General features: G+C 39.9%; 1 protein-coding gene across 1 annotated transcript in view; it reads left to right on the forward strand.

Annotated features, from left to right (window-relative positions):
• Nucleotides 1–12,272, forward strand: part of ACSM6 (acyl-CoA synthetase medium chain family member 6) — a 34,436-nt gene that overhangs the window by 12,798 nt on the left and 9,366 nt on the right. Inside the window, exons 3-7 of the mRNA XM_031015449.3 lie at nucleotides 107–314; nucleotides 3,517–3,660; nucleotides 4,741–4,897; nucleotides 5,715–5,797; nucleotides 7,712–7,835. Coding sequence (XP_030871309.2) covers nucleotides 107–314; nucleotides 3,517–3,660; nucleotides 4,741–4,897; nucleotides 5,715–5,797; nucleotides 7,712–7,835 — 716 coding nt within the window. The remainder of the gene's footprint in view (nucleotides 1–106; nucleotides 315–3,516; nucleotides 3,661–4,740; nucleotides 4,898–5,714; nucleotides 5,798–7,711; nucleotides 7,836–12,272) is intronic.

A 12,272-nucleotide genomic window follows, 5' to 3' on the forward strand; every position in this document is an offset into this window, starting at 1 on the left:
AAGAGAGAGGGTAACCCAGAGACCTCATCCATGCCTGCCAGAATGCTTGAGGAAAAATTCTCTACTCAAAAGATAAAAATGAAGCCTTCTTTTGTGGTTTTTTCAGGAATCACCTTTGTGCCTGGGAGCCCCCAGCTGACTGCCAAGAAAATCCGCTATCAATTACGCATGTCTAAGGCCCAATGCATTGTGGCTGATGAAGCTATGGCCCCAGTTGTAAACTCTGCCGTGTCCGACTGCCCCACCTTGAAAACCAAGCTCCTGGTGTCAGATAAGAGCTATGATGGGTGGTTGGATTTCAAGAAGCTGATTCAGTAAGTGGACACTGAATATGAGATGCTTAAATGAAGGAAATGTTTGACTTTGAAAGATGATGATATATGAGAAAGTGGTGTGAGTGGTCAGAATGAAAAGCTGAATGGCAATTTCTATGCAAGATGAGATGATGTATGAGAAGGTGGTGTGAGTGGTCAGAATGAAAAGCTGAATGGCAATTTCTAGTCCTGAAAAAAGCAGAGTAACCCCCAACACAAGCATCCCTGGTCTGACCTACAAGTTCCCAGTCTGAGTGAAAGTCTTATGTTCCGATTCATATGTAACCATTCGTTCTGAAAGGGTAAAAAATTAGGTAATATAAATATAAACATATTACAAAAAAATAACAAAAAACTTATATATAGACTATATATAATGGAATACTATGAAGCCATAAAAAATGAAATCATGGTCACGCATGGTGGCTCATGCTTGCAATGTCAGCACTTCGGGAGGCTCATGCCTGTAATCCTAGCACTTTGGGAGGCCAAGGTGGGCAGATCACCTGACATCAGGAGTTTGAGACCAGCCTGGCCAACATGGTGAAACCCCGTCTCTACTAAAAGTACAAAAATTAGCTGGGTGTGGTGGCACACACCTATAATCCCAGCTACTCAGGAGGCTGAGGCAGGAGAATCGCTTGAACTCAGGAGGCCGAGGTTGCAGTGAGCCGAGATTACACCACTGCACTCCAGCCTGGGGGACAGAGTGAGACTCTGTCTCAAAAAAAAAAAAAGAAATAATGTCTTTTGCAGCAACATGGATGGAACTGGAGGACATTATCTTATGTGAAATAACTCAGAAACAAAGTCAAATGCCATATGTTCTCACTTATAAGTGGGAACTAAATAATGTGTACAAATGGACACAGAGTGTGGAATAATAGACACTGGAGACTCGGAAAGGTCAGAGGATGGGAGAGGATGAGGAATGAGAAATTACTTAATGGGTACAAGGTACACCATTTTGGTGATGGTTACACTGAAAACCCAGACTTCACCATATATATATGCAATATCCACGTAACAAAACTGCACTTGTTCCCCTTAAGTTTATACAGAAGAAAACCTCACCCTCACTGGGATATGGGGAAATACTTATTAAAATAGCGAGATGATGCCATGTTCATCCTCAAGTTAGCCAAATACAGTAGTGCCCCCTTATCTGTGGCTTTGTTTTCTGCGGTTTCAGTTACCTGTGGTCAACTACCGTCCAAAATAGGTGAGTACAGAGATCACATTTGCATAACTTTTATTACAGTACATTGTTATATTCTATTATTTGTTTTTGTTTTTAATCTCTTACTATACCTAATTTATAAATTTAACTGCATCATAGGTATGCATGTATAGGAAAAAGCATAGTGTATATAGGGCTTAGTACTATTTATGGTTTCAGGCATCCACTAAGGGTCTTGGGACACATCCCCCACGGATAAGGCAAGACTACTAAATTAAGTTTGATAATTATAAATGTGGTCTTTAGAGGGCAGTATTTCAGTGTCCAGGGATGCTAAAAAAAAAAAACAGTAAACGAGACAGTCAAACCCCGACCCTCATGGACTTTATATTATAGACAACAAATAGACAACAAGAAAACACATAAATTATCAATATAATAAAGTTTCCAAAAGAAACTCCAAAACAAAACAGGCAAATTAAATAAATTGATCTGATGTGGAGATGGGGGAATGATTTTAGATTTGGTGACTTCTGAGGTGAGGATAAGCTGAGATTTGAATATGACAGAGCTAGCCTTTGGAAGCTCTGAGGGAACACTGTCCCTTGCAGAGGGAACTCAGAGGTAAAGGACCTGAGGTGAGAGCGAGCTTAAACTGTGTGAGGAACAGAAAGAACACCAGGGCACCTGAAGTGCGGAGAGTGGGGAAGAGAGTAGCAGGAGAGGAGGCCGAAGCGCAAGGGAGGGGAAGACTGCGGCAGGTCTTGGAGGTCATGTAGGAGTCGTCTAGGAAACACTAAAGGGAAGGACTTGATCTCAGCCACAATTGTGAAACTCCCTCAACTGCTGTCTGAAAAATGGGAGACGAGAGATAGTAAAGGGACCCAGGAGAAGGCTGTTGCTCTCGTCGAGATGAGAGGCCGTGCCGGTGTGGACCATGGTGGTGGCAATGGAGACAGGACTGAAAACAGGCCAGGCAAATGAGGAACTCACCTCAGGCACAAAATGTAAAAGGGCACTGAAAAATCCAGTGATCGAGGGAAATAATACTTTAATTTTAAAATATTTTTAATTAAATTATAAAATAATTTTTATAATTGAAGTTTTAAATTTCCACATTTATTTTATATATTTATGTAATGTTTTCATAATTTATAATTTTATAAACTGTATACTCTTTTCAATTGAATAATTTTTTTTAATTAAAAAAATCAAATTGGTAAACTTCTCATGACAGACCAGCTGCCTATTTTTATAAATAAAGTTTTATTGGAACCAGGGACTGGACTGGGCTGACAGGTAAGGTGAGTCATGCAAGTGCCTATCTGGATTATAGGCTGTGTGAGGACTGCATCTTGAAGCTGGCCTGAATCCCATTCCTAAATCATACTGGGAATATTTGAACAGTTTGGAAGTGTTGTTGTCCTGTCTTTGTTTTAAATTTCAATATTTTGTTTATCATGGATTTTTGCATTAGTTTTGATTATTTAAAAACATTTCACTAAAATATTATTTATCTTGACTACTGAATTTGCTGGTATCCCCTTAAATATCACAATGTTTGTGGCAAATGTTTCACTCACTCCACCTTAGTCCCATCCCTGGTTAGGGATAGTGAAGAGAGAGAGACTTGTGACATGTTTTGGAAGTAGAGTTGTCAGGGCTTGGCAATGGTTAGGATGTGGCACAGATAGCTAGGTAGGTAAGTCGATAGATGGGGAAAGAGGAACAATAATGGTTACTACAGATTTTTGACTTGAGCAATTGAATGAATAAAGAGGGTCTTTTACTGAGAAAAATAAGGCTGGCGTATAAATGCATCATATATTTCTTATGCAACAAAAATTAATGCAAAAAAATTTAAGGGAAAAATGGCAGCTGCCCCTCTAACAAATAATCCTCAAATATATCAAGATACCAGCTGTTATTTTTTAAAATCAGAGATTACCAAACCCAGGGCCTAGGCACTTAATCAGAGAACCTAAATTTAGATCTCACTGTTGCCTCTTTCATGGCTTACAGAGTTGCCCCTCCAAAGCAGACCTACATGAGGACCAAAAGCCAAGATCCAATGGCCATATTCTTCACCAAGGGTACAACAGGAACTCCCAAAATGGTCGAGTATTCCCAGTATGGTTTGGGAATGGGATTCAGCCAGGCTTCCAGGTACGGTTCTCGCACAGCCTGTACAGGCCTGAAAGTTGCTCTCTTGCAGGTAAAGGGAGCTTCATGGGACTAAAGCTAAGAAAGGAGTTTCTTACTCAAGACTGCAGAAAGTGTCAATATTGAGAGAAGGAACAGGGCTGAGGGCCCCAAAAGATGAAAAGCAAATTACTATAGTTCAAAATTCTAAGAGTAAGCAGGAGGGAAAAGAGGAAGAGCAGGGATTCCATGCAGTAGGTGAGGGATCCAGGATGATCACCCCAAAGACACACTGTGGGATGTTACTTGTTTTTCTATGCTACCAGCACCAGGGTGAACAATTGTGTTGACCACTATATGTAGTGATAAACACAGAGGTAGAGTCATAATTGATAAGGGGTTTGGGTTCTAGAGTCAGCCTCTAAGATGAAAATCACATGTCATCACACCACCCCTTTTTTAAGAAAGTTAAGTAGCTCATGGGTATCTCTCGGCAAATTCAAAGGGCACTGAAACTGATTTCAATCTCTTTGGTTGAACACGCAATGAAGTAGTTGGCTTGCACTTGTGTTAGCTTGGTTTGTCTGGGGTTAAGTTTCCCCACCTTACGTTCAATTCTGCCTTAGACAAATGGTTGTGTGTTGTTACTCCACCCTCAAGTTCTCTTAACAAACTACACAAAGGTCCCTTAGCGGAAATAGGTGTATGTTCCTCACCTTCACCTCAAAGTCTTTGACTCTCATAAGCTACAATGGCCAGTAGATATCAGGTAGAGAAATAAAACAGGGGAAGCTGAGATCACTGACTTAATCAACCCATTAATTAATAAAAGTGCCTACTGGATTAATTAATTTAATTAATTAATAAACTTCTGAGACCCCTGAAAGCCATAAAAACTGGAAGGCAATGCCATGCCAATTAAGGCTGATACTGAAAAAATTTAAGGAGTCCATTGGCCTCATGACCTCATAAATAGGCTTTGCCTGTTTTCATCTGTGTGATCTCTGTTTCTCCCCACAGGTCAGGGCTTGATAATAGCAAGTATTATTGTTGTTGCTAGTACCAGCACGAGAGAATTCAAATGTCTTTCCTCTTTCTCTTTAGACGGTGGATGGATCTCCAGCCAACAAATGTCTTGTGGAGTCTGGGTGACGCCTTTGGTGGATCTTTATCCCTGAGCGCTGTCTTGGGAACTTGGTTCCAAGGAGCCTGTGTGTTTCTGTGTCACATGCCAACCTTCTGCCCTGAGACTGTTCTAAATGTAAGATCAATTCCTAGTGTGGAATGTGTGGGACAAAGGCCAGAGAGAGGCATTAGCAATGACCCAGTGACTCATGACCAGAATGGGGCAAATCAAGAATTAAATTTGGAATGTGATCTTGACTTGAAGATGCTCTCCCTGCTTGTGAGAGCAATGCTCTCTCTCTTCCCTAGGGGCTTTGCAATTAGGAGGACTTGGCTACTTCCATTGTATCACTGAGAAGGAAACTTTTAAAAGACAATAGTGATATTGAAGAAGATAATATCAGTTATCATTTACTGATTACTTACTGGCACTTCATATGGATTATTTCATCTCCCCAAGAACCCTGTGAGGGAAGAACTGGGGAAACTGATTCTCACAGAGGTTAAGTAACTAGCCTAAGGAATCACAGAGGCAGAACTAGGAATTAAACTGTGGTCTACTGAACTCAACAGCACAATTTCTACACTGCTGTGCTAACCTCTCAACTGCTGCACAATCCACAATTTTGCTGGCAACATCTAGGCTTATTATTTAAAGCGACAAAGATCAAAACAAGGCTTCTTGGATCCAGAAGTAAATGCCTCGCTGTGTATGCATTCGATTATCAGTGATTAATATGATAGCTCCTATGTTCACAGAGCTAAAGCTAAATTCTCTCCCAAGGTGTGGAAGGTGGGGAATCACTAAGTCTTTGAGATAAAAGGCATCCCCGAACTGAGTGTCAAAGTCCGTGACCCTCTTCCCTGGACTTTCCCGCCTGGACCCCTGCCACAGTCTCACTGTCTCTCCCACCTCACATGCAGATTTTGTTTTTCCTTCCTTTGGGGCCCAGGTCCTGTCCAGATTTCCCATCACCACTCTATCTGCAAATCCAGAGATGTACCAGGAACTGCTTCAGCACAAGTGTTTCACCAGGTAAGAGAGGATCCCTCAGGAGAGAGTCCATTTCCACTCATGGTACCATAAATAAAATTAGGACCCCTTAATTTGTTGAAGTAGATCCAATCTTACCCTCCGGTAACACACTTGTCTTGTTGCCATTCATAACAACAACTCCATTAGTGTGTGTGATTTTTTATTCCCTTGCAACTTGAAATCCATATCTTGACCCAGAACATAAAATTAAGTTATAATTAGAAGGTTGAGTTTGTTAAAAAATTTATAATTATACCTCCCTTTAAAAAGATAAACATTAAAGACAAATATACTACCTCTAATTCAAAAAGTAAATATTAACCCATTTCCCATTTTGAAGAAAAAAAAAATGTGTAATTCACCACCAGCACTCATTTCTCAGAGCAAACGGGAAATGAGTTATAGACAAAGACCACCTTCTCTCTTGGATATGAATTCTTCTAGGCCTTTTTAAAACAAATTTATACCTATGTGTATCTACCTATCCATCTATCCCAAAAGAAACATATTATGATATTGGGGTGGGATTATATAGATGGTATCTGTTTATATCATAGTGAAACTTGCAGTTTTTTCACACTATTCCTTAAAGCTCTATTTATGATAATATGGGTAATACATTTTTAATCATTGCATAGTATTCTTTAGTATGAATGAATTGTACATTAATAAGCCAAGTACCTATCAAAGATAGTTGAATCTTTTCTAAGCTGCTGAAATGAGCATCATTGCACACACCCCACAATTCCCTAGGGTACCAACTAAGAAGTAGAATTGCCAATCATCATCGATAAAGATTAATGAGAAATCACAGGTTCTCAATCATTGTATCAAGCCTTAGCGTTTGCTAAATAATCATTTAAGTGTAAATTTCATTTTAGCTATGTGGGCAAGGACATAAACTCTACAGAAGGACACAACCATGGTAGCAAACAATACCACCGTATTAAATTATGTTGACATGAAGGAACGCCTAGTTCATTGGCATTTTGTGGAGCAGTTAAAAATCGCTATGATTAAATATGGTATATCTTTATTCAGCAACATTCCATCTCATATAAAATGTTCAGATTATTTCTTAAACCCTTAAAAGCACTTAAAAATTTTAAAATAGTCATCTCTCACTTATACCCTGAAATTAATAATATAAAGGCAATGATGTAATGGTATATTTGGAATTAATTCAGAATCAGTTCTCCAATTCTGATCTTGCTTAGTCTTGGGACCTAACTGGGCAGGCAGTTATTATCTAATACAGATGAGCTACCACATTACCATTAATATGGTACATTCATGTATTCAGAATATACAGGGTCACTGCCTCTATCTGAGACCATAAAAAGTTTTGCTATAATCTTCCCACACTTGACCCTTCCACTGGACATCACCAAAATCAAATAAACATAAAATGAATTGTGGGTTTATAAAAAATGCTCACTACTATTCTATTATGTTGGGGCGCTGTGGAAACTTATAATATCTAGAGATTTTGAGCCTAGTTTATAAAATTAGTGGCTCTCTTTCCACCTCCAGACTTCAGAAAATTAGTTCCTTTTTTACCTTACCATTGCTGACACGTCCTTCACAAACACTTCTGGCTTTGGGAGAGGTAATAAAACTCAGAAGGGTTTCTGCAGAAGGCTGGCTTCCTGCCATCAGTTAGCACTGGTTGATTTGCTTTTAACATTAATGCCGCTTGTCCAGAAGAGTAAATGAGAGTCTTCATGGAGATTGATCTAACTGGGGTGTCTGAATAGATTATCTAATAGAGTAGTATTAAGAACATCAACTACCACTTAATGAGCATTTCCTGTATTGGAATATCTGCATCATTTTTCCAAGATTCTTTCTAACAGGCCTGTTATTGGTAGAAATATTCCCTGAGGCTAAGAACAACTTTTGATGCCTCTCCAGCTACAGATTCAAGAGTCTGAAGCACTGTGTGGCTGCAGGAGGACCCATCAGCCCTGGGGTGATTGAGGACTGGAAACGCATCACTAAGTTGGACATCTATGAAGGCTATGGGCAGACGGAAACTGTAGGTTGATGCTGACTCACTATTTAGCCAGAAACCAAACTTGCCCATTCACTGTGTAAGCACACTGTCAAAGCACTAAGCACGCACTAGAAATGCACAACTGGATCTTAAGCACAGGAAGAGGAAATGGCTTAAACTAGGGAGACCCCTCTTCCATGATAAGACAAAGAATTACAGGTACAGATAACTTACAGATTTACAGATTTCACAACAGAAACTTGAACTAGTTTCCACCTGACAATTCCTGCCCTCTTTGTGGAGTATAAGGCAATGTCATGTGATAAGAATGAAAAAATGATGGGGTAGAAGTCTGAGTGGAGGATGTTTAAAATTATCATTGCTGAAAATGGAAGAAAGAGTAGATTATGAAAATAAAGGAGAAATGGGTTATGATAAGAGCACATTTGAGGTTGGAGAGCATTAATCTTCAAAGTCACTAACTATTTAGTTGTGTCACTTTCTCCAATATCACTCTAAAACACAGATGAAAAGCATGGTAAAAGTGGACAGTTAAGATTGAAACAGGATTAACATTTTGCCAAGAAGGTGCAATAAAAGGGCAGCAGGCAAGGGATATAGGGATATTGGCATTAAGATGAAAGACTAAGAAACTAAGCTGATCAGAGAAGGAAGGGAATTCAAGAAAAGGCAGGTCAATGGTGAGAAGACAAGGCACTGGAGATGTCAATGGAGCTGGAAGGACTGAAGATAATTGTCTTAGTCTGCTCAGGCTGCTGTAACAAAATATCATAGATTGAGTGGCTTAAACAACCAAAGTTATTTTTCTCACAGTTCTAGAGGCTGGAAGTCCAAGATCAGAGTGCCACAAAGGCCGGGTTTTAGGAAGAGTCCTCTTCTAGGTTGGAGACTACCAACTTCTCATGGTGTTCTCACGGACAGGGAGAGAGAGAGAGACCAAGCTCTTTCCAAGCTCTTTAGTGTCTTTCAGTTTGTTTGTTTGTTTTTAAAGAGAGGCAGGGTCTTGCTTTATTGCCCCAAACTAGAGTGCAGTGGTGTGACCATAGCTCCCTGCAGCCTCAAACTCCTGGGATCAAGAGATTCTCCAACCTCAGCCTCTCAAACAGTTGGGACTACAGGTATGCACCACCATGCTTGCTATTTATTTTATTTTATTTTTTAGCACAGACACAGTCTTGCTATGTTGCCCAGACTGGTTTCAAACTCCTGGCCTCAGGGACCTTCCCACCTCAGCAACCTAGAGTATCCAAGATGACAGACACAATTCACTGTGCCCAGCATCTCTTCTTATAAGGGCACTAATCCCATCATGAGGGTGCCACCCTCATGACCTCATCTAAACCGAATGACCTCCCAAAGGCCTCATCTCCAAATACCATCACAGTGAGCAGTAGGGAATTAGCACATTAATTTTGAGGAGACACATCACACTCCCTGGAGATCAGGATCAAGGAAGGAAGAGACTGGGGGTAGAACTGATCATTCACATGGATGTAGAAGGCACTAGGGATGACAGTGGGACCTGAAGTCAAAGGAAAGATCATGAACCTCATGCTGAAGGCTTTAATGGATAAGGAATGACTGAGAGGTTGGTAAATTATAGACAACAAAGAGTGGTATAGGGTGGTAAATGTAAATGTAAATGGCATGAATCTCAAAAAGACAAGGGAATTGCACCTAGCGTCAGAGAAGTAATGGTCAGAAGGTGGTACTGGGAGCTCAAAAGATGCCAAACCCAAGGAATATAAAAGGATCAACATCCCCCACTTGAAAAAAATAAGTAGAAACCTCTTCCCATGGAAAAGCCAGGTCTCTGGAAAGGTAACTGATGAAGAGAACATCCAGTAAAGAGGATATAGATGTGGATGTAGAATAGTTCCTTAACCACTCAATTGATGTTCTATCTAGACACCACTGTGAAAAGTTTCTGGAAGGAAAGAGTCAGGGAACAAACAGTCCTGTTCCTGCAACATGAGGATGAAAATAAGCAGAAAAGCTTATATGATGGAAACACCACAGATAAGAATGTAGAGCTGGTACCTTAGGCTGGTGGCCAAATTTTTACATGAATTGGTTTCAGTGTTTTCCAGGTAGATAGGAACAATAGAAAATAGAGAAGTGGGCCAGGAGCGGTGGCTCACGCCTGTAATCCCAGCACTTTGGGAGGCCAAGGGAGGCAAATCACGAGGTCAAGAGATCGAGACCATCCTGGCCAACATGTGAAACCCTGTATTTACTAAAAATACAAAAAATTAGCCGGGTGTGGTGGCACGCACCTGCAGTCCCAGCTACTCAGGAGGCTGAGGCAGGAGAATCACCTGAACCTGGGAGGCGGAGGTTGCAGTGAGCCAAGATCGCACCACTGCACTCCAGCCTGGGGACAGAGTGAGAATCCATCTCAAAAAAAAAAAAAAAAGAAAAAGAAAATAGGGAAGTGTTGCCTGAATTAACTGCATTCACTGCCAGATGGTCCATAAAATAGGCTCCCTGAGAAGCAAAAACACAAAATATTTTTGAGAGAATTGAATACCCAATATTTTTAAAACATTCAAATAGCCAGCATGGGAAAAATAAGAATTTGTAGTGGGGGGCAGGGGGATTTCTTACATTTGTTTTATATATTACTACTGTTTTTATGAATTATACTAAGAAGGGAATTCCATAATCTTGGTAACACCAAAGCCTTTTTATAGGACTTAGTTCTGTCATACGTCCAAAAAAAATTCTTTGGTGACTAGGAAAACCTCAGATTGTGTGGGAGAAGACAAAACAGTCAAATTGATAGCCTAGGCTCTGGGGAGAGGTCTATAGTTTGAGGACCCTGGTGGAGCTATGTAGTTCCATATGGCTCAGGAAACATCCTCACTTAGAAAGCTAAGAAAATTCAGAACACAAGCTTCAAATCTTTGAGACCTCATAGTCAAGCTCACGCTTGGTAGGCAAGTTACAATTCAAAACTGTAAAAGAGGGAACTTGAGAAATGATCAAATTCTGTCTCAGATTCTGTCTATACTACACTCACAGATCCATTTAATTACATCCAAAGAGTTGACATTTTCAGCACCCAGGACTCATTGCATTGTATTTCCCCACTGATCTCAGGTTGTGAATGATTCTGTCTAGCAAGAAAACAGCACATCTTAGGCAATAATGATTTTGGCTTTATCTTTCTTTTTATGAAATACAAATATAACTGACACTCAGAACATCTGAAATAAGGCAAGGTTGATACACTAAGTTGATATGACTCCAGCAACACCTAATAAGCTTGGCATTTTTAGTTAGTCACACAACCTGCATGGGAGAAAATGTACATCTTCCGTTTAATTGTAATGTACTGGCAATAGCTAAGGAGTCTTGGGTTTTGTGAGCATTATTTGGGATGCAAGTGATGGAAACGTATTTCAAACAAGCCTGAGCAAAAGTGGAAATTATAAGTCCATTTTGCTGGGAACAGCTTCAAGGCTTATGGAATCAAGACTGGAGAGGCCAAAACACCAGGACTAAAAAAAACTCTTAAAACATCAGCTCTCTTTTTCTCTCCCTCTCAGTTGCTCCATCTGTTTTTTTCTCTGAGTTGTTCTCTGATGAGTTTCTTCCACAAAGCAGACAAGATTAACACCAGCAACTCTGGAGTCACCACTCCTTCAGACAAGATCAAAATAGCCCTACTTCTACCTCTACTTTGGAAAATTCTTGAAACAGACTCTGATTGTCCATGCTTCTGTCATATGCTTTTCCCTTGGACTGTAACTTAAGGGGCCTAACCTGAGACATTTGTTCATGCCAAAATGTGGATCTACAGAACCATGATTAATAGTCCCACCAGATTAGATGGAGGGAAGGAGGAGTTCTTAAAGGAACCATAAAACTAGTTACTGCAGTACACTAGAGAGAGATCACTATGGCCATCCTCAAAAACATTCAGAATCTGGGGGCTCCAATTTGTTAGCATGTAAACACAAGAAAATATTAAGTCTCTTTCCGTGTAAGACACAGCAATAGGTACTAGAAAAATAACTATGTAGAAGACAGAAATAATTCCTGTTCTAGGCTGGGAACAGTGGCTCATGCCTATAGTCCCAGCACTTTAGGGGTAAAATTCTAATAAATAAAATTTTCTCCATCCCATTACACCCATGGTTGACTCATCCAAGATCCAGTTCTCATGTCCTCCAAGGTAGACCTCTGTGCCCTCGTTGGGGTGCCCTGCATGTATGCTAAAGTATTTCTCGGCAGTCAACAATTACTTATTTTTGAGACATTTATTATTGAAAATCTCAAAAGACAAAAAAAGACAAAACTGTATTTGAATTCCCATGTATCCACTGCTCATTTCAACAATTATTACCTAATCCTGTTTTATCATTACTCCTCCACAATCCCAAAAATATTTTTTCATAGCTTTAGTATATTTAAAAAAAACAAGCACTAAAAAACAAACATATTCTCCAATTA

Source organism: Gorilla gorilla, chromosome 8, assembly GCF_029281585.2.
Source record: "Gorilla gorilla gorilla isolate KB3781 chromosome 8, NHGRI_mGorGor1-v2.1_pri, whole genome shotgun sequence".
Lineage (NCBI taxonomy): Eukaryota > Metazoa > Chordata > Mammalia > Primates > Hominidae > Gorilla > Gorilla gorilla.